The 25,396-nt window shown below is 47.4% G+C and overlaps 1 protein-coding gene across 1 annotated transcript in view; it reads right to left on the bottom strand.

The window, feature by feature from the left end:
- Positions 1–25,396, bottom strand: part of MST1 (macrophage stimulating 1) — a 52,999-nt gene that overhangs the window by 15,063 nt on the left and 12,540 nt on the right. The window contains 3 exon segments of the mRNA XM_075073059.1: positions 8,040–8,154; positions 9,002–9,114; positions 22,937–23,157. Of these exon segments, the coding sequence (XP_074929160.1) occupies positions 8,040–8,154; positions 9,002–9,114; positions 22,937–23,157 (449 nt within the window).

Here is a 25,396-nt window from a genome sequence, read left to right as displayed (position 1 = left end):
TTGCATGTAGATGTGTTCGCCTCATCTCAAGAAAGATATTGGAATTGGAAACGATTCAGAAAAGGGCAACAAAAATGAGTAAGAAGAGCTGCCGTATGAGGCGCGATTAATAAAACGGGACTTTTCTGGTTGGAAATGAAACGATTTGGGGGGAGTTATGATACAGCTCTATAAAATTATGACTGGCCTAGAGAAAATAGATAACGAGTTTTATTTACACCTTGTCATAATACGTGAACTGCGGGGGTGGGGGCACCAAATGAAATTAATAGGGGTAGGTTTAACACAAACAAAAAGAAGTATTTCACCACACAACTCACAGTCAACCTCTGGAACTGTTTGGCAGAGGATGTTGTGAAGGACAAGACTATAACACGGCTCAAAAAATAATTAGATAAATTCATGGATGGTAGTCCACCAACAGCTATTAGGCAGTATGAGCAGGGATGGTAAAGAATCATAGAAGGCTGGAGATGAAAGAGACCTGAGGAGGTCATCTAGTCCAATGATTTGCTCAAAGCAGGACCAGATGCAACTAAATCATCCCAGCCAGGGCATTGTCAAGCTGTACCTTCAAAAAGTAACTCCTTAGATAACCAATTCCATTGCTTCACCACCCTCCTAGTGAAATAGTTTTTCCTAATATCCAACTATACCGGGGTGGTCACCCCAGTCCTCCTGAGAGGGGTTAAAAACTGCCCTAGAGAGGGCTATACCTGGGGAATGGCTGATTGGGAAAGAAGCCTCAGCTGGGTCCATGCCCCAATTAGGGCCCCGCTGACACTTATAAGAGCCCATTGGGCCTGGAGCAGAAAGTCTCTGTGTCTAGCAGAACAAGGGCCTGGTTGCTGGGAAGCTGAACCATGTAGCAGAAGTGGAGCTGAGCTGGGGAAAGACCAGCCGAGCTGGAGAAATCTCCAGCCTGGAAAAAATTCCAGGCTTCAGGCTTGGATAAGGCCGAAAGACGCTGGGGTGGCAACGGGGCAGCACAAGGGTAGGCAGAGGCAACAGGTCCACAACTTCCTTGTCAATGATGAGTGGCATATATACTGCAGTGCTCCCAGTGAGTGTTGGCTGGGGTCCTCGGGGCAGCTCCAGGCACCAGGGCATGAAGTGCATGCCTGGGGCGGCAAGCATGGATTGGGGGGCGGCCTGCCGGTTGCCATGAGGGCGGCAGTCAGGCTGCCTTTGTCAGCTTGCGTGCGGGAGGTCCGCCAGTCCCGCGGGTTCGATGCCAATTCGGCAGCCGACCCGCTGAAGCCGTGGAACTGGTGGACCTGCCACAAGCATGCCTCCGAATCCATGTTACCAGAGGACTTCCCAGAGGCACGCCGCCGAAAGCCACCTGAGTGCCATGCTTGCGGCGGCAAAATACATAGAGTCGCCCATGGGGGGGCTAGATGGTAACTGGCTGTAGCCAAAGACTCAGGCGAAGTGGGGAATAGGGGTTTGGGGGATTCCCCATAGAGGAAACCTGGCATTAGGGGAATCGAAGCTGGGATGGACATGGGGGGGTGGGGCGCGTGCGGCGCGGCAACAGCAGGGCAGGACATCGGCCTGCAGCGGGTGACCTGTGTCAAAAGCGCTAGTTCCCAGGACGACAGAAAGGCGGTCACTAAACTTTATGGCATGGAAGGCAGGGATAAGATACAGTGCGACTTAGACAAGTTAGAGGATTGGGCCAAAAGAAACCTTATGAAGTTCAACAAGGACAAGTGCAGAATCCTGTACTTAGGATGGAAGAATCCCATGAACTCCAACATACTAGGGAACGAATAACTAGGCAACTGTTCTGCAGAAAAAGACCAAGGGGTTATATTGGAGGAGAGCTGGATATAAGTCCGCAGTGTACTCTTGTTGCCAGGCACGCCAATGGCCTTTTCGGCTGCACAAGTAGGGGCATTGCCAGGAGATCGAAGGACGTGATCATTCCCCACTATTTGACATGTCTGAGACCTCATCTGGAGTACTGTGTCCAGCTTTTGGGCCCCAAACTAGGATGTGGAAAAATTGGAAAGCGTCCAGCAGAGAGTAACAAAAATGATTAGCACATGGCTTAGAGGCTAGGGGAACTGGGAATGTTCAGTTTGCAAAAGACAAGACTGGGAGGGGGTGAAGCACTAGAAAAGGTTCCTAAGGAGAGCGTGTTATCGCCTTTCTTAGAGGTTTTTAAGGTCATGCTGGGATGATTTATTTGGGAATAGGTTCTGCTTTGACCAGAGCTTTGGAGTAGAAAACTTCTTGAGGTTCCTTTCAACCCTAATATTCGATGATTCTATGAGAAGTCTTCGTCCCTTTAGCCCCTTCCCCCACTGTGGCTTGAGACCGTTGCTACTTGTTCTGTCATCTGCACTCAATCATCTTTGGAACCTCTCCTCAAGTAATTTAAGTTTGTGACCAAATCCCGCTAACTTTTCACTTCTAAAGACTAAAAAAGACCAGTTCCCACAGCCTCCTCTCGAAATGCATGTGCCCCAATCCCCTTATCATTTTCATTGCCCGCCTCCCTTCATTGGTCCACGTACTTTTTATAATGGCCAATCCAAAACTGGATGCAATACTCCAGATGAGGTTTCACCTATGTCAAATAGAGGGGAATGATCATGTCCTTCGATCTCCTGGCAATGCCCAGTACTCCAGATGTGGCCTTGTTAGTGCCAAATAGAGGGGACTAATCACTTTCCGTGATCTGCTGCCAATACTCCTATTACTGCAGCTTTCTTGGCAAAAAGAGCACACTGGTGACTCACATCCAGTTTCTCATCCACTGTAATCCCAAGTCCTTTTCTACAGAACTGCTGCTTAGCTAGTCTGCAGGAGTGCATGAAATTCTTCCATCCTAATTGTAGGACTCTACACTCTTTGTTGGATCCCATCAAATTTCCTTTCGACCAATCCTTCAATTTGTCTAGATCACTCTGGATCCTGTCGCTACCCTCCAGGTATCTACCTCTCCCTGCAGTTTAGTGTCATCCAGATCATTAATAAATCTGTTGAAAAAAACGCCTCCAGGATTGACCCCTGGGTTACTCAGCTTGATACAAGCTGCCAAATAGACATCGAACAGTTGATCAGTACCCATCGAGCCGGACGACTTAGCCAGCTCTCTAGCCAATTTATAGTCCATTCAGCCAATCCATACCTCTTGAACTTGTTGCTAGACTGTGTCAAAAACTTTGCTATAGTCAACATATATTGCATCCACTGGTTTTCCGCAGAGCCAGTTCTGTCATCATAGAAGGCAATTAGGTTGGTCATGCCTGACTTTCCCTTGGTGAATCTATGTTGACTGTTCTTGATCATCGTCGTCTCCAAATGCTTCAAAATCCCTAGCCTCTTTTTGCCAGAAGCTGGGTGTGACGGCTTTGGTCACAGCGGTCTCCTTGGGACTGTCTCGTGACTTGCTGAAATTACATTGGAGCCTATTTTTTCCTACCAACTTGGGACTTCTAGACCCTTGCCTTGTTGAACCAGACATGCTAGACTGCTGCAAGAAAAACGCAGATTCCGGGCCATATGCCGAAAGCTGCATGCTTAAGTTAAAACACTTTGCGAGTTACCTGACAGCAGCACCCAGATATCCAGCTCAATAAATCTGTTTTATTCTCTATAAAGCTTATACAGGGTAAAAGACTATTAAGAACCATCAGCTATACAACTGACTCTTGTGACTCAGCAGGGATATGGCTGGGTAGGTTAGTTGGAAAAAAGAAAGCAGAAGCCACATGATATATTATCATCATATCCATTTTGTCTTCAAAACAAAAATGTATTTTAATTGAAAAATTACACCCTCTGGGATAGCAGTGGAATTGTCTAATGAAATACAAAACTAAGGAGTGTTTGTGAGAAGTGGGGTTGCTATCACCCGTGCATGTCATTGGCTCCAAAGGTGGCCAAAAAGGAAGTCAAGGAACAGCATTCTATGTTCCTTTTCTCGGGCTCAAAAAAGGTGTATTCTGTCTCCGTGTGGGTGACTGAACTGGCAGGGAGACTGCTGGCTGTAACTGAGGCATAGATCTGTGCTGAGCTACCATGAACATCCTGTCTGTCATAAGACTCCTGGAAAAGGAATTGGCTCATCAGATAGCAGATATGATACATTTACTGAACTATTGCTCTTAATACCAGGATTGACTAAATTGAGTGTAATCACAGTAAAAGTCTGAAGGGGTGGTAAGCAAAGAGCTGGCAAAGTGGCAAAAAATACTGACACAAAAAACACCAAACTGGTTTAGATAGTCCTATCAGTGAACTCCAAAGTTCGCAGCAGCATGAGGCCCAGAGAACAGGCAATGGTAGAGTTCCATGGCTCTTATCTCTGAGCCATGAGACTCGCTAGTGGCATTTCAACAGTGACAGTAATGATAATATCCCAATCCAGGAAAAAAAATGTCTCTGCTTGTAGATTTCTGAACATTTCTGCTTTTTTAAAGGTGCGTTAGAGGGTGATTAATGATGGTATAAAATTCCATGACAATGGCCCCACTGTGCGTTTTCTAATTCAAAATTATGTGGTAGACAGAGCAGGGAACCCTTGAATTTGACCCATGACTCCTCGAAAAGCAAAATTGAAGAAATAGAACTCTGGATAAGGGAGTGTGTGTGCGCCACTTTAAGAAGAGACTCCAGGCTATGGCGGCTATAGTGCAGAACAAACTTAGAAAAAAATCAGGAAGATAAGAAACACCAGTATGGTTCTTGGGTTTCATGCCTGGGGATCCGGGCAGTAGGGGCTCAACATGCTTTCCCGACTTCCGGGTCAATCAAAGGTCTCCTGAACAGCAGGGCAGGTAATTAACGCTGGGCCTCTGCAATGGGTGGCCCTTGTGTCTCTGGATCCTCTAGCCTGCCAGAGTTCTGGTGGGGGGATAGATGTTGACGTTCCACATAATCCAGGGAGTCACTGGATGGTTTAATGCTTCAGGGGCACGGGACTCTTGGTCCCAGCCAGCCACGAAGATATTGTAATCCCGGGGGAATTGGCGCCGAGGTAGTACTCCATGAGTTTAATGGCCTCGAGCATGGTGTTAGGGTGATGCTGAAACACCACTCTCTTGCCCCAGGGGGCAGGATCTGGACAAACTGTTTAATAGTACAAGTTCAGCGACCTATACCCACATGTTTGCTTCTGATTTGAGCCAGCTCCAGCGTCAGTCGCACAGCTTCTGGGTGAGCAGAAGTTTGTGCTACTCTGCTTAAGTACAGAGCCAGCACTGCAGCCCATTGATCTTGGAGCCACTGCACTACCATGGTCACTCATTCAAAAGTCTCTAAGAAAGCCTCAGGATCGTTGGAAAGCCGGATAGAGGCAGGGTTAGGCAGCTCCGGTGGGCACGGGGTTGCAAAATGCAGGCCACCTGTTGGACCAACTATTGCTGCTGCTGCGCTGCTAATTAATGAATTTGCTGCTATTGCTGTGTGGCCATCTGCTGCAGGAGTTGCTCTTCATGATGGATGTTTGTCTCAGCCATCCATTTCAGCAGCTGTTCCATCTCCAGTAGGGAGCGGAGCGGACTAAGTTGGTAATTTTGTTTAGTTTTACTGGGATTGTCTGCATTGGAGATGGGATGGGGGATGACTTCACTTGAGGGGAGATACATGAATCTGTAATCGAAGCGGGAGTTCGGCCAGCTGATCCCTTTGCCCGGAAACTGGACAAGGCTAGCCTAGGAGTCGGGAGGAGAGTGAATGAGAAAGCTGGAGGGAGTCTTCAGACTTCAGTTGGCTGGGGAATCGGATGAAACACCAAGGTTGGGGTCTAAACTCCCAACCCTCCCCCAACCAGGGACCTGACAATGGCGTCCTGTTTATGTCTATAACTCTGGATTGGACTGGGTTCTTGTCATCTAATAAAACTTCTGTTGTACTCTCTGATTGAGAGTCATGGTGAATTGCAGGAAGCCGGGGGTGCAGGGATTTGTCTCCCCCAAACTCTATGACAATCTCTTTCTTTTTTGGCTATCTTGTTTTAACTCCCTTCACTAGGGTTTAGGGTGAGGCCTGCATTCTCCATTTTGGATAGAGCATGGGCAGCCTAGTGGATAGACTGTTGGTTACGGGCTGTTATGGTATTGGCCTCTGTTGACTGCCAGTTGTGTGAATAAATACTCTTTTGTTGATTTAAGCTTCCTGCCCATTAATGTCATTTGGTGCCCCCATAAGTTCTTCTGTTATGAAAAGTAGTAATCAACACTTCGTTATCTCTTTCTCAACATCAGTCATGATCTTATAGACCTCTGTCCTCTCTCCCCTTCGCCCTCTCTTTTCCAAGCTGAAAAGTTCCAGATATTAATCGCTCTTCATATGGAAACCGTTTTTTCTAAAAGCTCTGCTCCAGAAAGTGTTTTGGAGCCAGTCTCTGGCTCGTATCCCTTCTGGTCCGTGTAGCTCTGAACCTTCCATTTGTTTGGGACGTCCCCAGCACATTTGCGAGGTTCTAGTTCCCTTTGTGTGGGACTAATGGCAGATAGTCACAGCTCGGAGAGCGGCAATAATGCTGTGCGATTAAATATGACCATTTATAGCATTAATATTGCCACTGTTAGACAATTACAACAAATTTTGTACAATGTATGTCACGAAACTTGTCAGTGGAAAACATAATTAGCTAAGTATACCTGTAGATATGCATTTGTGTATTTGAAGTTATTAATATTGTCTATTCATATATGTGTGTTCTCTTGATAGCCGCCAGATAAAATTTAAACTGATGTGTTGATGTTACGTCAAGAAGCCTTTATGTTGATGTCGCATTAATAACAGTTAGCTCTCACAATGGGCTTTAGAAGAAACTCCTTCCGCCCTGATAGCGCTTCCTGAAGAAGGAGGCTTCAGCCAGAACGTGGGCTGTGGGTGATCCAGCCTATAAGGACATGGAATATGCTCATGTGATCCTGGACTCCACCTTGGGTCAGGAACTTTCTGTGCACCTGGGCTGTGAGCTCTCTTCTAGACAGTGGATTTCCAGGCAACTGGCAGAGGATATAAAAGATCCTCTGCTATCTCTATTTGGCCATCAATTTCCTGCCCTGATCCTCTGGACTGTGGCTTTACAATTCAAAGGAATATTTTGAATTATGGACTGAAAATTTTCCAATCTTTTGGAAGTTACCAGAGAGATTTTATAAGCCAACGGTCTGTTCTATCACTGCTAAAAATCTGATATAAGGTCTTTGTGATCACTTATATGTAGATGATCTGTTAACAATAATTAATCTTCATCTTTTCTTTTATAATCAAACCTTTAGCTATTTAGATATTTTAGTTACTACAGAATTGGCCTTGGCATGGTTACTGGGTAAAATATGCTTTTAAAATACGTTTATCTGTCTAGGTGGCTGATTGCTTTGAATTAAAAGGACCCTTTGTTCGATGAAATTGTTTTTCACTCCTCATAGACTCCAGTGCCTCGGTGGTGACCTAAGTGCTGTGATGCCTAAGAAGACCGTATCTTTCACTTACTGTTTACCAGTGTGGAGAAACTTAAGTTATTTTGATTACTGGCTTCGTCTATCTAATGACAAAACAACCACCAATATGGAGTGAGTCTGCCCTATTTCTGCACAGACTGCACAGAATTTCACCTCCTCAGTTGTGACCGACTGAGGCAAAGTGACAGACGCGCCATTTACTCTGGACTTCCAGAGCTATCAACTCCTGTAATACCAGCCCAATGAGACGAGCAGCATGCTGGGGGCAGGGCTACGGGGAATCTAGGCTGCGACACAGACTGGTTCGAGCCGCTAGGCTGGCCTAAGTCACCTTGGGCTGCTGGGGGCCCGAGCTGCCCTTGGCTACTGCAGCCCCGATCACGAGCCGGAGCCCCAAGCTCCAGGACCCTGATTGGAGATGTGTATCCTTTAGCTTCAGAGAAGAGTTGGAAGCATGGCCGATGCCACAGCCTTGGTTAGGGGAAATGGCCTCCCCTGGACTTTGATACTTATTGGCCATATCACTGGGGCAGTAGGTGGCGCAGCCCCATCATGGGAGAGCCCCAACTCATTCCCAGCATGGCGTCGGCATTACCCTCACAGCACCTGTGATCATGGGGAAACGTCAGCCTCCACTGTTGGCAGTTCTTCCCCTCCTCCGTCGTGGACCGCATGCCCCGGTAGCTCCTCCCATCTCCCCTAATGCAATTCTGCATATAATCTGTCGGTTAGAAGGATGTTCTCGTGAGCCCAGGGGTGGGTGCCTTGTGGAGAATGTTTGCGGGGAGAGCGACCAGAGCTCAGCACTAGTGGCTTCTGTATCTCCGTACCAGCTCCAACCAGCAGTAAAGAACAGGTAGCCATCATTCTCGTAGCGAGCATGCTGGGGCGCTAGAGCGCTGGGGTAAAAACTGGGCAACTTCCCTGCAGTCGGGAGCCCGGACCAGGAGAGACAGACACCGCAGCACTGGTGACTGGTAGGAGAGCGGGCGCATGTAGGGTGCATAGCTGGCCAGTTTGGGGCTCCAGGAGGTCACTGCCCTCGGAGAGGCTGGCACGAGGTAGGTTGGGTGGCAGGACTCAATGTCTGTACTGCTGGAGCCCAGCAGCATGGCAGCTGTGAGAACGACCGGGTATCTTTTCATATCACACAGCCACCCATGCAACCCTCTCCCAGGCTGTGCAAGCAGCCAAGTGTCTGTTCTGGGAACACTGCTGCCCTCACTCTGCCCTCTCACCTCTTTGCTCACTGCAAAACCACTAAGGCTTGGCTCATGGTAGGACGTACCTAGCTGGCCAGATGAAGCAGTGGGATCTTGCCATTATGTTTGATCAACCTGATTCAGCCCTTGTCCTTCTCCCACAGGCCCAACGCCCTGCACCTGGGCCACCCTGCACTCACCCCCTGGCCCTCACCCCCCCACCTCTGCCCCCGCCCCCTCCTCTGTCCCTGCCCTACACCCATGCCCCTCTAGCTCTCAGCCCATGCCCTAACCCCTGCGCTCCTCCACCTCACCCTGCTCGTCATCCCTCCCTCATCCCTAACCCTCACCCCTGTCGCCACCTGCCTTTCTTCTGGTAGAGGTCATAGTGGACGTTCTTCTTAATGTGGATGTCTGACAAGTGCTGGGTCCATGGGAGTAGCTGGCAGCTATGGCGCTGGTGGTTGAAGTGAAAGGCCCTGAAGATCAAACCCAAGAGTCACATCCACGCTGGGACAGGCCCAAAAGCCCCCAACCTCCTGGCAGACCCCACCTCATCCTCAGCACGTTCCATCCCCATAGCAGAAGTCACCACTCGTGCCTGGCTAGAGCGTAGCGAACCTGGGGGAGTCCTCCCCCATCCGAGCTCCAGCACTCAGCTCTTCCACCAAGCCAGCTCCGCCCTTCCCAGAAACCAGATCCTGGCTCCTCCCACACACCGGCTCCCTCTCCCAGCTCCTGAGGCTGTGGTGTGAGCTGGAATGGGGCAGATTGTGGGTTGAACAGGCTATGTCCATAGGGGAAGGAACTACAGGCGGAAAGGGTGTGGACGTGCCCAGTGTTTCCGCTATTTCCCATGCATACACGGACTGAATTTTGTAATGTGAATGCAAGAGTCAATTGGAACCTGCGCGGCATGTGCTCATTCCCCTCTATTTGGCTTTGATGTGGCCTTATCTGGCGTACTATGTCCAGTTGTCAGCCGCACACTACATGAAGGCTTTGGAAAACTTGTAAAGATTCCAGTGGAGAGTAACAAAAATGATTAGTATCAGAGGGGTATCCGTGTTAGTCTGGATCTGTAAAAGCAGCAAAGAATCCTGTGGCAGCTTATAGACTAACAGACATTTTGGAGCATGAGCTTTCGTGGGTGAATACCCACTTCGTCAGACGTATTCACCCACGAAAGCTCATGCTCCAAACCGGTATTCACCCACGAAAGCTCATGCTCCAAAATGTCTGTTAGTCTATAAGCTGCCACAGGATTCCTTGCTGCTTTCAAAAATGATTATGGGACTGGAGCACAAGATTTATGAGGCGAGGCTGAGGGGACTGGGATTGTTTAATCTGCACAAGAGAAAAATGAAGGGGCATCTGATAGTCACTGTCAACTACCTGAAAGGGGGTTCCAAAGAGGATCTAGAATGTTCTCAGTGGTACCAGATGGCAGAACAAGGAGTAATGGCAGAACAAGGAATAATGGGCTCAAGTCGCAGTGGAGGAGGTTTAGGATGCATATTAGGAAAAAACTTTTTCACTCCGGAGTGGTGAAGCACTGGAATGGGTTACTAGGGAGGTGGTGGAATCTCCTTCCTTACAGGTTTTTAAGATAAGGTTTGATAAATCCGTGGTTGCATCACTTAGTTGCATATTGGTCGTGCTTTGAGCAGAGAGATGAGGGTTTCCCCGGGACCAGAGATGAGTGAGGACTCTCCCCAGATTAAGCTCCTGGCATCAGCATTTGACGGGGAAGAGGTGCCTCTCCCCACTGTGGCAACTCCAGGGGGGAACACAGGATAGGCACTTCTCCCTTTATTGAGGGCTGATATACATTATGGTGCGGGATCGATCTATGATATGCAACTTCAGCTACATGAATAGCATTGCTGAAGTCAGAGTACCTTAGATTGAGTTACCTACCCATCCGCATGGCGTGTGATCGACATCTGCGGCTCCCCCTGTGGACTCCGCTATCGCCGTTCACGTTGGTGGACTTCCGGAGTTGACAGGAGCACTTTTCGGGATCGATATATCGGTCTAGATGAGACACTATATGAGGCCCTACAAATCGATAGCAACCCGCCGATACGGCCAGTAATGAAGAGGTATCTTGCGTCTGGCTCAGTCGGGGCAAGGGGAAGGACATCTGGCTCCGCCCGCCTCAACAGGTCTGGGGCTGGGATGAGTTGGGGCCGAGGGTGGGATTCTCCCCTCGAAAGCCCTGAGTACTCGTGCATCACTTAATAGGCTGTTGCATGACCAGCGAGCTAAGAACCCCCTCCCGCCCTCCCCCCCACTTTCTCTGGCCCAGGGCCCCACAAAACTGTAATCTGTTTCTGGAAACTTTAATCTTAAGAACATAAGAATATAAGAACGGCCGTACCGGGTCAGACCAAAGGTCCATCTAGACCAGTATCTGTCTACTGACAGTGTGCAATGCCAGGTGCCCCAGAGAGATTGAGCTTAACAGGAAATGATCAACTTTGTTGCGCAATCACTTAGTTTTGTGAGATTTTTAAGTTCTTCACAGTCTGCTTCAGTCTTAACTATCTGAGCTGTTTAAGTATCAGCTGCAAACTTTTCCACCTCACTGTCTACCCTTTTCTCCAGTTAATTTATGAATAAATTGAATAGGATTGGTCCTAGGACTGTCCCTTGGGGAACACCAGTAGTTACCCCTCTCCATTCTGAATTTAACATTAATGGAAGTCTGGAAATCTAAGATCCTATCGCCACTGGATTCCCCCTTGTCCACATGTTTGTTAACCTCTTCAAAGAATTCTAGTAGATTAGTAGGCCATGATTTCTCTTTACAGAAACCATGTTGACTATGGCTCAACAGTTTATGTTTTTCTGTGTGTCTTACACACTTCCACTATAAATCGGGAGCCAGCTGTCTTCGGCCAGTGGGAAAACATAGGGCAGAAGAAAGACACCAGGTGTTTTCCCCAAAGTGACAGACGACAGCTCAGGCCTTTGGGGAGGTGATATAAGTGCTCCGTATTAGTTTTGAGGAGTCAGGCCCCATTCTCTTGCCAGTTTGATTCATGATGGACCTCATCCAAGCCTCTCCTTGAACCAAAACCAATTAAAAGACATAGAGTAATGACTGAAAATGCAGTGGGAAAGATACCTAACGTCCTCCTGACAACAGTGACAAGCTTAAGGAAACTCCTAATCTCATTTGCATCTGCGATGGAATACATAAGCATCTCAATAAGCATTCAGAATGGAGACTAGAGATTCCCGAGACAAAAGTCACACGGAACTCTGGAACCAGATAATCAGGGAAGCACTGCATTCTGGGGATCTCTGCTCATGTTAATGAACAGATGTCTGTATACATCCAGTTCAGTAGTTATAAGGAACACCACCCATATCCAGAAATGTTCCTATTGTCTAGCCTCACCAGAATAACTTTGCTGAATTCCCTCTAGCCATCAGTTTAACCCATATACAAATCTGGTGTTCTTTCTTAAACTGTTGCTGTTTCACTACAAAAAAAGCCCTGCCCATGCTCAGATTAGTGTTTTGACGCCGCTAGCCAAAATCTGCATCAGTTCCATTGGAACTTAATCTTCTGACTGATTCTACTGGGGTTCTGCCTGTCTCAAGCCCTGCGAACCTTCACCTTCCACCACAGCCTGGGAACTCTGAAAAGTTCAAGTTTCACAGAGTGGTGAGAACTTAAATGTGTCTCGCGCTCGCTCTCTCGCTCTCTTTTTAGCCTATTGTAGCTATAGCTTTCTTAACCTGACTTGTGTGATCACATATAGTTTTTCTAAAGCTGACTTTTTGTAATCAATTTTAAGATAAATTCAATTATCCAATGGCTTCTCCTTGTATATCTGGCAATAAATAACTTTATGGTCAAGATGGTTGCTTCCGTCCCTCCGTCTAATCTCTCTTTTTGTGTTTTGGCTTCCCATTTGCTCTGTAGCAACGCTCTGCTTACATAAGCTAAAGATCCTTGCCGCGTCCAAAATTCCTGTAGGCGTTGCTCATCACCTGTGTTACTACTCGAACATGAAAGTGAGAATATGGATGCGCTGAACCTCTGGCATTGGAGGATTACCTTAGAAGTGCTGCTCGACCCAGCCTCCTAAGTCCATGGGCATGTGAAAGAGTGACAGCTTGGAACTGCTGAGTGACCTGGTCTGCTCAGAGGCTGATGTATGAGTCAAGGTGGGGGAGATTGCAGCCAAATGGGTGCAGGTGGCGGAGAAGTAGTAAGTTAGTAGCAGTTGGCTACCAGAAGGGGCAACCTGCGATGACACCCCACCATTAGGATCACTTTAATACCCCCACTTCTCAAGGCCCTCCACACAGCTAGGGGAACGCCAGATGCCTTCTCATCTCACCAGCCAACTCTCCAAGAACCAACTCGCCCAAGCCCACAATCAGCTGGCAGATGCTTCAAAATTAATGAGCTGGGGCATGTGAAGGCCAACTGCTCCACGAGCAACACTCAACTCAACTCAGCAATCAGGGGTCCCACCGAAAGCCTTCAGGTTCAGATGCCTCGCAGATATTCCCAGATAGAAAAGAAACTGTGAATGTGGATGGGAGGAAAATTACTGTGTGGATGGACATGAGCAGAAGCGTCAACTATCCGCCAATCCCTGGTGGACCCCAAATTCATCAGCCAAGACTCCAAAATGACAGTGCAACCGCTTCAGGTAACTTCTTTTAACCTACCAACAGCCAAGTTGCCTGTCCAGTAGAAGGGCTTTTCAGAAATATTAACTTTTGCAGTGTATGATCATGCCATTCCCATTCTGTGGGAAGGTTTTGCGAACCGTGTAAATCCGACGAACAGGGTGGGCATCCTCACATGCAGCCAGGCTAAACAGGCTGCCACATTCCTGCACCTCCTAAGGGGACCGAGCCAGAGGGAGGGGATGGAACACGATTCAAGACCAAAGTGTATGATAGCCATTCTACATCCAGTTCGTACGCTTCAGCCAGAATGAGCCCAAGAATTATTGTCAGCACCAGATTCCGTGCTTGCAACCTGTCCAGAGTCGGGAGCCAGTGCCAAAGAGTATCAGAGCCTGAAATACAATTTAGGGCACCAGCAGTTCGTAATGGACAGCAACAACCTTATCACCTTCATCCCTTGCAGTCCACAACACAGCGGGGAACTAATGTCTCCAGCATAAAGGGAGACAGTCCAGGCAGGGCAGGAAGCAGATGGAAGCCTAAAGGGACCTTGAACGGTACCACAGAGCTAGCCACTGCTTCCCAGCATTCCAATAGGTCCAGGTTTTTTCTAGAAGAAGGACTCATACTAAGAAAAACTTTCCGTTGTGCATGAGGAGTGGCATCCTCAAAAACAGTTGGATGTTCCAACTAAGTATAGGGCACATTCCTTAAGTTAAGACTATGATCACATAGTGGTCGTGAACAGTATCAAAGACCAGTTGGGGAAGTCATGCCACTAGAAGGGACTGGGCAAGGCTCTTTCTTCCTATAGCTGGTCTTGTGAGGTGCGCCAGAGAGTGGAAAAGCCCCACCACCAGGTCCAGGTCCCTCTCCAGCCACTGCCCATAAGTGAGCTTCCATTTCAACGTGAAGCTGTGGATTTTCTGGGTTCTTTCCGTCAGAAGATACGCAGAGAAAAGCTGAATATATTGACTTTTAGGGATTTTGCCACCTAATGGCCGGAAACAGTAGCTCTAAGCAACACCAAGGCTAAAAATGTGAGCCGGGCATTGGCAGATATTTTTGCAAGGGCAGATTGGCCCGCTGACATCCTTACGGATTCGGAAACTGAAGTCCTGGCAGGGACCATGAAACGTCTGTGGGAAGGTCCTCGGGATAAACAGTTGCCACCCACCCCTTACCGCCATTAACCTAATGGCGTAGTGCAAGTTAAATGGGATTTCGGGCCATGATACGTAAATTCGTGAACGAGCACTCCAAGGACTGAGACCTAGCGTGACAGCAGTTGATCTTTGCCCACAAGGCTATATACCACATCCCACTTTGGGGCTTTCTCCCTTTGAACTAGATTGAAGCCATGAAGTTACGGGATCGTTATACTTGTTGAAGCAGCAAATGGGAGGATGGTTACGTCTTCTCCGGAAAATAACAATTAGGACTTTGTAATCAACCTGCAAAATACCCTCAGAGACACTGTAACGCTTGCTGGAGAAAAACTTACAGGATGCTAAATAAGGGCAAAAGGCCTGCTATTATAAAAATGCTACTTAGTACTCCTTCAGCATAGGTGACGAAGTCATGGTATTTAAACCACTCCAGGCCAATAACGTGGAAGTATCGTGGAAGGGGCCCTTTATTTTTCGAGAGTGCCTCTTTAGGTCACAGTGTTCCATACTCTACACTAAAATCTAACATATATGACGTTAATTCTCTAAAGCCCTTTTATTACCGAGAAATCAAGGTTCTCCAGTTTAAAACCAAAGTAAAGACGACGCTGAATGGGCTGAACGAGTCTACTAGTAAGATAACCGCAACGATTGCATAGAAGACAGTCTTTCACTTGGACATAGGCAGCGAAGGCAAATCCGGGAGCTGTGCATCGTCACGCCAATTTTTTCAGCCACCCCAGAATGGACAGAACGTGCGTGCCACATCATTGACGCAAGTGACGTTCTCCCAAATAAAGCTCAACCCTACTGAATGACTCTTCAACCCCAAAACACAATAGAAAGGAAGAGCAAGGATATGTTAGAGATGCGTGTTAGCCACACCTCCAAGAAAGCACGGGCCTCACCAGTGGTCTGGGTCCCAAACCAGACAGTGCAATCTGCTTTTGTGTGGAATACGGTAAGTGAAGTTCTGTGTCCAGCCCCAAAAACAATCCTATGCCATGCACCAACGAAATAGTGGAGAAACTGAGACGTGCCTCTGACTCCACATTTGACTTAATTAATCTAGTTGCCACTGCAACTAGATGACCCAGAGAAGGAAAGTTCAGCATTCGTCACTCATGCAGGGGTTTATGAATTTAATGTTCCCTCTTTTGATCTGCAAAATGCTCCTGCCACTTTCCAGAGCCTGGTAAATAATGTGCAGGCTGGATTTGGGGAATTTGCAGTAGCCTACCTTAAAGCTATATCTGTATTGTCAGATTCCTGGGCAGAACACGTGGCACACCTCCAAGCTGTTTTCTGGCATATAAAGATGGCAGGATTAACCTTTCAAAAATTATTAAATAGGCCTAAAAAGGGTAAGATGCCATTGACCCCAAGTGTGTCAAGGAACTATCAAACCTTACAGGCTAAAGTAAATGTTATCCAAAAATCGGCTAGTCCCCGACAAAAAAAATCAGTTCAAATTATTTTTGGGTTTGACAGGGTATTTCCGATTAGTTGTACAGCTAAATTCCCATTCCCCCCACCCCCACCGAGAGCCCTAACCAGGAGAAAACAGCCAAATTAAGTGAACTGAGATGTATCAGAAAGCCTTTCTCCAGCTTAAAGCGTCCCTTCTGGCTGACCTGGAAGTTAGGGCCCTGGACTTAATGTGGTGTAGGAGTAATTTAATGCAGGACAGACCAGATCAATTACTCCATCCTGTTGTATTTCTCAGCAAAAATTGTTCTGAGAGGGACCGCCACTACCCAATCTCAGCTAAAGAATATTACGGCACTGTCTACGTTCTGGAAAAGCCTTGCGCATAAATTTGGGGACAGCGTTTTCACCGGAAGACTGACCATGCTGCACTGAAATGGCTTCACACTCAAAGAAACTAATGAAATACTTCTTCAGTGGGGTTTAGGTTTTCAGGATTTTGAAATACAAGAAGTTTCAGGAGCTTCTAACATAGTGGCTGAGCCACTCTTATTGGAAGGATTTTCAAAATCAATCGAGTAAAAGTGTCTCTCTATTCTAAGTCATTGTAGTCTTTCTAATATGAAAAATACTGTTTACTTTTTAATATTATGATTAGTAGATTAGATGGGATAATAGCTGATGATCTGTTTCCTAAACCTTCAGGAAGATATCCCAGACGGTTTGGACTAGACCTGAACTAGGCTGGCCAGCACTGTCTCTATGCATGTGGTAAATGAAGTGTTTGTTAGTTTGCTTTTATGGATATCAAGCCAGCCACGTAGCTATAAAATCCAGGTAGCAGTTTGCTACTTGGTTTACATGTAATGGGCTAAAAAGTCTGACTGCATCCATACGTAAAAAGAAGAGAATGGGCACTTGGCCAAAGGACCCAATGGGAAGCCTAGAACGTTTTAAAATAGAAAGACAACAAACCTTTTGTCTGTTGTTATCCGGAGAGAGGCGATAGAGCTGAAACTATTCTGTAAAAATCATAAGTCAGGTATGCAAAATAATTAAATCCCCACACATGTAAGTAGATCAGGAAATGTCTTGGAAGAGGCGGTTACGTTTAGCTCATCTATTTATTTATGGCTTGTGGACTAATCTATCCTAGGTCCCAAATACTTTATTTTGCTTGTAACCCTTAAGCTGGACCAAACGAAAACAATTATTGATGCTTAATTATTATAATTGCTCTTTTAAATCTACCACTAAGCTAAGTTCTAGGTATAGTTCTTTCTTTTGTTTTTTTAAATATAATTTACATTTTTGCAGAACAGAATTGTTCGTTTTGTGTGTTCTAAGAGTTTTGGGCATATTTTGTTTGATTAGCTGATGGAAAAGCTAATTAAGAGCTTTTTCAGCTCTTCCCCGGAGGAGCAGGGGGGGTGTGTGTGAAGGGATTTGAGAGTATCCCGGAGAATCGCCCATGTGCGATTTTCACTTCAACAATGTCATCTACCCAGTCAAGGTCAGCGAGAAACTGTAACATTGGGAGTTTAATACAAGCCTGAAGAGGCCAGTATTAAATTTTAGATTCCTTGCGAGCCCCCTCCGCTTCTGCACTTAAAGTGCTGGAGTGTGGAAATACCTTCAGCCGAACTCCCAGCAGCTTCTAGCCTTCCCCTAGTATTTGTCATGCTCACGTCACTAAAATGTGGAAACATTTGCACCCTGACCGCCACTCTCATGTAATTTCATATGTGGATGACATTTTTAATACATATGCCCCACACACACTTCGGAAATAATCAGGGAAGTCATCAGAGAAGTGTTGACTACAGTACAGTAAACCGCTTCTAAGGTTAATAGAGAAAATGATAACAGAATCATAGAATATCAGGTTGGAAGGGACCTCGTAAGGTCATCTAGTCCAACCCCCTGCAAATCACGCTCAATCCCCAACGAAATCATCGCAGCCAGGGATCTGTCAAACCTGATCACACAAACCTCTAAGGAAGATTTCACCATCTTCCTAGCTAACTCCTTCCAGTATTTCATCACACTCCTAACGAAAACGATTTTAATCAAACCTAAACCTCCCCCACTGCAATTGAAAACCTTACTCCTTCTTCTGTCATCTGCTACCATTGACAACAGTCTAAAGTCATCGTTTTTAAACCCCTACATTTCAAGATAATTGAAAGCAGTTATGAAATCCCCCTTCATTCTTCTCTTCTACAGACGAAACAATCCCACTTTTCTCAGTCTCGTCTCATAAGTCATGTTCTCCGGCCCGTTATCATTTTTGGTACTCTCCACTGGAATCTTTCCAATTTTTCCAAAATCTTCATGTAGTGTGGGGCCTATAACTGGACACAGTATTCTAGATAAGGCCTCAGTAATGTCGAATAGACAGGAATGATCTGCTGACAACAGAGTGTGAACGAAATGCCGTTTGCCTTCTTGGCAACAAAGGAACACTCTTGATTCATAGCCAGCTTCTCATCCACTATAATCCCCAGGTCCTTTTCTGCAGAACTGCTGCCTAGTCACTCGGTCCCTAGACTGTAGCAATGCATGAGATTCTTCGGTCTTAAGAGCAGGATTCTGCACTTATCCTTATTGAACGTCATCAGATTTCTTTTGGCCCAAACCTCTTCTTTGTCTAGGTCCTTCTCTATCCTACCCGCCAGCATATCTATCACTCCTCCAAGTTTAGTGTCATCTGCAAAATTGCTGAGAGTGCAGTCCACACCATCCTCCAGATTATTAATGAAGCTATTGAACAGAGAAAGCCCCAGGACTAACCCCTGGGGGACTCCGCTTGAAATGGTTTGCCAACTAGACATAGAACCAGTGATTACTCCCTATTGAGCCCAATGATCCAACTAGCCTCCTATCCACCTATAGCCCATTAATCGAACCCATATTTCTTTAAGTTACTGGCAAGAATACCATGGGAGACCATATCAAAAGTTTTGCTAAAGTCAAAGAGTAATATGTCCGCTGCTCACCTCACCCAATTATCTCATCATAGAAGTCAATTACCTTAGTCAGCCATGACTTGCCCTTCGTGAGTGCATGCTGACTGTTCTTGATCACTTTCCTTTCCTCTAAGTGCTTCAGAACTGATTCTTTGAGTTCCTGCTCCATTATTTTCCAGGGATTGAGGTGAGGCTGACTGGTCTGTATCTCCCTGAATCTCCTTTTCTTTTTTAAAGATGGGCACCACATTAGTATTTTTCCAGTCTTCCAGGCTATTGGCACTAAAATCACATCTTTTAGAAGCCTAGATTAGTATAGCAACAAGTGAAATACGGTGTCTAGGTTAAAGGGTAGATATGATAGGAAAGGAACCTGCTCCAAGAGACACTCACTCCTTATGAATTCTCTTGGGAACTTTTAATTTCACTAGAAAGATCATTGACACGTTCTCTGACGAAGCAAACTCTTTGGACACTGTGAACAGACAAACAGATTGCCCTGGTCACCTTGAAGCAAAGTTTCGATTAGTTCTTCTGCTCTGGTTTATCCTGCCCTTGCCTTACCATTTGTGATTGAATTGGCCTCCTCAGATAACTGTCAGAGTGACTCTCAATCAACAGCAATGTATATGCCTCCAGGCTCCTGGATCAGAGACATGCGTTTCTCCTTGTGAAAAAGAATTTCTTGCATTGGTCCGAAGCCCCATGCCTTGGGAATTTATTATTGGCCGTGAAAGGTTCACCGTAATGAGACCATAAAAGCATAAGAATGGCCGTACCGGGTCAGACTAGCCAGTATCTGTCTACCGACAGTGGCCAATGCCACGTGCCCCAGAGGGAGTGAACCTAAGAGGCAATGCTCAAGTGAGCTCTATCATGCCATCAAGCTCCATCCTCTGACAAACAGAGGATAGGGACACCATTCTTTACCCATTTATAGACTTAACCACCATGAATTTATCCAGTTCTCTTTTAAACGCTGTTATAGTCCTAGCCTTCACAACCGCCTCAGGCAAGGAGTTCCACAAGTTGACTGTAGCTGCTTGAAGAACTTCCTTGTATTTGTTTAAAACCTGCTGGCTATTAATTTCATTTGGTGACCCCCACCCCTTCTGGTATTATGGGACTAAGTAAATAACTTTTCCTTATCCACTTTCTCCACATGATTCATGATTTTATGTATCTCTATCTTTTCCCCCCTTAGTCGCCTTTTTTCCAACCTGAAGAGTTCTAGCCTCGTTAATCTTTCCTCATATGGGACCCTCTCCAGACCCCTAATCATTTTATTTGCCCTCTTTTGAACTTTTTTTAGTGACAGTATATCTTTTTTGAAGTGAGGAGACCACATCTGTACACAGTATTCAAGACGTGGGCATACCATGGATTTATATAAGGGCAATAATATATTCTCAGTCTTATTCTCTATCGCCTTTTTAATGATTCTTATCCTATTTGCTTTTTTGACAGCCCCTCCACACTGGTTGGACATCCTCAGAGATCTGTCCACGATGACGCCAAGATCTTTTTCCACACTCCTTGCAGCTAAATTAGCCTCCATGTATGTATAGTTGGGGTTATTTTTTTCCACTGTGCACTACTTTACATTTATCCACATTACATTTTATTTACCATTTTGTTGCCCAATCACTTAGTTTTGTGAGATCTTTTTGAAGTTCTTCACAGTCTGCTTTGGTCTTAACTATCTTGAGTAGTTTAGTATCATCTGCAAACTTTGCCACCTCACTGTTTACCTCTTTCTCCAGATCATTTATGAATAAATTAAATAGAATTGGTCTTAGGACTGACCCCTGGGGAACACCACTAGTTACCGCTCTCCATTCTGAGAATTTATCATTAATTCCTAGCCTTTGTTCCCTGTCTTTTAACCAGTTCTCAGTCCATGACAGGACCTTCCCTTTTATCCCATTACAGCTTAATTTACGTAAGAGGCTTTGATGAGGGACGTTCTTATAGGCTTTCTGAAAATCTAAGTATACTATGTCCACTGGATCCCCCTTGTCCACATGTTTGTTGACCCCCTTCAAAGAACTCTAATAGAATAGTAAGACACGATTTCCCTTTACAGACACCATGTTGACTAGCGCTCAACAGTTTATGTTTTTTGTGTCTAAGTTTATTCTTAACTATTGTTTAGACTAATTTGCCTGGTACCGACATTAGACTTACCGGTCTGTAATTGCCGGGATCACCTCTAGAGCTCTTTTTAAATAGTAGCGTTACATTAGCTAACTTCTAGTCATTGGTACCGAAGCCAATTTAAAGGATAGTTCTGCAACTTCACATTTGAGTTCTTTCAGAACTCCTGGGTGAATGCCATCGAGTCCCGGTGATTTGTTACTGTTGAGTTTATCAATTAATTCCAAAATCTCCTCTAGTGACTGTTTAATCTGTGACAGTTCATCAGATTTGTCACCTAAAAAACCAGCTCAGGTTTGGGAATGTCCCTAACATCCTCAGCCATGAAGATTGAAGCACAGAATCCATTTAGTTTCTCCGCAATGACTTTATCATCTTTAAGCGCTCCTTTTGTATTTCGATCATCAAGGGGCCCCACTGGTTGTTTAGCAGGCTTCCTGCTTCTGATGTACTTCAAAATAATTTTGTTATTACCTTTGGAGTTTTTGCCTAGCCGTTCTTCAAACTCCTCTTTGGCTTTTCTTATTACACTTTTGCACTTAAATCATTACTACTAAAACCGACATTGCCTTGATCTGACCTAAGAAGCTCTTTAAAATGGTTTTTCTCAAGCATGGGCATTCCCAGAATAATTGATTCAGATTTAGAATTCCATTTTGTGGGAGCTGTTATATAAGGCTTTGGATATCAAGCAACTTTTCCCCATATCTGGACACCCTGAGTCCTCTGGACAAGTTGAATGAACCAATCGCATGGTAAAGGAAGTTTTGAGAAAAGTAAACACCTGAGAGAGGGAGTAGCATGAAAAGCTACCAACCATCTTACTGTCTCTAAGAGGCTCTAAAGTGATACATGGGTAAACTCCCTTTGAAGACAAATGACCATTCCTGAAAGTTGCTGGGTGGGAAGGTGGTAATAGATGAATGGGTGCAAACCCTAGTAGCGCCCATAGCTGCTTTACACAAGGAAGTGACAGCATAGCTAAGCATAATAGAGTAAAAAAACACAAAAAAACTAGCCTCCTGGCACCAAAGAGACAATAAGAGAGCAGAGTTTTTCTCCCTCACCGCCGCAATACGCAGCCAGTCTCAAGTGTGTGTGCCCGTGCGCAAGCGCAAAGAGCCCAAGAACTCATAGCCTCCCCCGCACAAGAGACCTGGGGACAGGGGCGGCTCTAGACATTTCGCCCCCAAGCTAAGGCATCATGCCGCAGAGGGAGCCTGCGGGAGGTCTACCGAAGCCGCGGGACCAGCGGACCCTCCGCAGGCATGCCGCAGAAGGCACTCTGCCTGCCGCCCTCCTGGCGACCGGCAGACCACCGCCTGCAACATGCCGCGCCAAGCAGGCACTTGCCGTGCTGCGGCTTGGAGCCACTCCAGGCTGGGACAATGATTTATATTCACTTTTTTGGCGCACATAACAAAATTCATTCCGCACATGTGTACAAAAAATTAGAGGGCACAGTGAGAGAGACTGCCACCCTGATCACATCTGGGCAGCTGTGTATGTGTGGGATTTAGCAGCCTCGGGACTCCTCACCACCAGCTGGAGAGGGGAAGAGGGTTCCCTCTGGAGCCCTTGGCCTGGAGTGTGTGTGTGAGAAACCCTAGGAGGCACAGATGAGCCTTGGGAGGGAGGAGTCATTGAGAGGCTAGGGCGAGGCAGATGGGGGGACAGAATACCTTCTTTCAGTGTGGGAGAGGGGTGATGCTCATTGTTACCCACACACGAGAAGGGAGGCAATAATCACCACCTGTGCAAAACGTTGAGAAGCCTGCGCTTTGGGATCCAGCGCCTGACTGCAGCTCTCCTGAGGCACGCATCTTTCACCCGGTCATGCAACAGATGGGGGAGCGCACACACATGCAGCCACACACACTTGTGTGCATCCCTAGCTGGGCCACTCCCCTGCTCACCTGCAGTCCAACAGTACCGTGCAGCGCCTGGCACACTCCTCAGTGTCTGAAGGCTCATCCTGCTCTGGGCCAGAGCCTCGCTGGGTCAGGGATAGCAGCTGGGTTGCTTTGAGCCTCTGGAACTCATTGAGAGGGGAGCGTTGCTGCCCTGGGGTACAAATCAAGACACACTCCTGGTACCACATGGCTGACGAAGCCCAGTTTTGGCCTCTCTCCCAGCCCTGGGCATGGAACAAAGAGGGGTCCAGAGACGCACTGGGGCCAGGGAGGCAGAAGTGCCTGGGCTGGCAGCAGAGCTATGGACAGACAGCGGAGCCATCACTGGGGCTGGTAGAGGGGCCAGCAGTCCACAAACGGGGCCAGTGCGCCGGCAGCAGGGCTGGTGGGCCATCAATAGGGTCAGATGTGGGCAGGCAGAGGGGCTGGCGTGTCGGCCGAGTGATCAGCAGTGGGGCCGGCAGTGCGACTGGTTACATCAATGGCTACAGCAAGGGGCTGTTTCAAGTTGTGTTTTGTATCATCTAAAATTCTCAGCCATAGTCTGGTCTCTTAAGGGCTAGGTCAGGGCCGAGGCTGGGGTTCCAATGGGAACGCCTCAGCACCAGGGGGTCCTGTCTGAGAGGTCTCAGCACCTCTTTGCCCAAAGACAGGGAAAAAAACACATCAGAGCCCCAGCCAGCAATGGGTGAGCAGCCGAGCTATGACAGAGCACATGTGTGAGTGCAGTCAGTGGCTGCGGCACTGCCCTAAAGGCTCTGCCAGCACTCCTGCCTCACACAGTCCATGGCCTGGCCCCACTCAGGGGCACTGCTGCTCGTTGCTGTCCACTTCCCTCTCCCCTTTTGGCTGAAGCCATGACCCAGCTATGCTGGTCAGAGTCCTTTCCTCTGTGGGGTTTGAGCACTAAGGCGAGAGTGGCTGTTCATGCCCTGCCTGATGGAGCTTTTCCCTGTGGTCTCCCCTGTGCCCTACTCATCTTGGCTGCCTGCTCTCAGACCTCCTCAGCAGGGCAGTTGCCAGCAGTACTGAGCTGCAGGAGGGAGAGGGGTTTGTTGGACCTCATGCCAAGTCCAAAAGGGCCCTCTGCCCTAATCCCTGACCAACTGAGAGGGCAGGCTCACAGCAGGCCCTGGCTGCCCAAGGCGGGCACTCCTACCTGTGCTGAGGTCACAGGCCAGGGCAAGCAGCAGCACTGCTCTGGCATGAACCATCCTGCTGCGTCTCAGGGACTGTCACGGAGCCTGTACAGAAACGGTCAGGCTGAGGTTGGACTGTTGAAAGCAGGGCTGTGCCCTGAGGTCTCATTCCCCCACCGCCTCCGCTGGGCAAATATTTGCATCTGGGCCAAAAGCCAATAATGCAGCTCTGGGGATGGGGAGGGTTACCATTTAAGGGATCCCAGGCAGGGCACAGGGAAGCAGCGCTCACCCCCAACACACACCCAGGTAATGGGGGTTTCGGCTCCCTGCCACCAAAAGTTCCTGGGCTTCAATAAACAGTGACCCCCTGCATGACCATATCGACCGGGGGTGGGGGCAGGATGTGAAACTTCTCTATGCCTATCTCTGGCAGGATTCAGCCAATTATCTCCTCCTCCCTTTGCAATAACTTGCATGACTCCTAGAGCTGCCCTGTCAGCTTGGAGCCACTGACCATGCAATCGACCCTTGGCCCTGTCATTGCTCCAGAAGCCGGGCAGTGCGGGTGGGGGAACCAAGGGTCTTCGGACACAGCTGAGCCGGCAGGTGGTGCACACGCCCTGTGTGCAGGATTGGGGCAGCAGGACAGTGCTATTAGAGCCCATGGCTACCCTGAGTGAGCCAAGGCTGCAGCAGAGCCCAGAGGGAAGAGATATACATGGCCCCCTAGGGTGAACGTAAACATGCACCAGGCCTGTCACACTGGGGTAATACTCACGATGGATGGTGTAGCTGCACATCGGTTAGACCTCCATCCCACCAAAGGGATGCAGTGTCTCTGCAGCACTGCGATTTCCCACCCCTGGGAGGCAATGTCCCTGCAGCACTGTGATAATACCCCAGGGGGACAGTGTATATATAGGGCTGTTTTTGTCCATAATCCCCAGCGGGCAAATGTCTGTATGGTTGTGAGGTCCCTAAACTATATCCAAGGGACTTTGTCCCTGCATCACTGTCATTCAGGCGCCGACTCTCCTGGGGGGCTGGGCGGGGTCACGTCTGGATGGCTGGGGCTAACTACTGGACTAGCGTTGCTGGGGTCAATGGACCCAATGAGTTCCATGCACCTCTCCCTGCAGCACACTATGGGATAATATCGAATTAGCTAAAATCAGTTTTATAAAACTGATGATATAAATTCGATTTCATGCGGCCACTCTAGGCACAGTAATTCGGCTTTGTGCGTCCATGCTCCGAGGCTAACGTCGATTTCTGAAGCGTTGCATTGTGGGTAGCTCTTCCGTAGCTATCCCATAGTTCC

The sequence above is a fragment of the Chelonoidis abingdonii genome, chromosome 16 (genome assembly GCF_003597395.2).
Source record: "Chelonoidis abingdonii isolate Lonesome George chromosome 16, CheloAbing_2.0, whole genome shotgun sequence".
NCBI classification, from domain to species: domain Eukaryota; kingdom Metazoa; phylum Chordata; order Testudines; family Testudinidae; genus Chelonoidis; species Chelonoidis abingdonii.
This window is presented reverse-complemented; position numbering and strand designations above follow the sequence as displayed.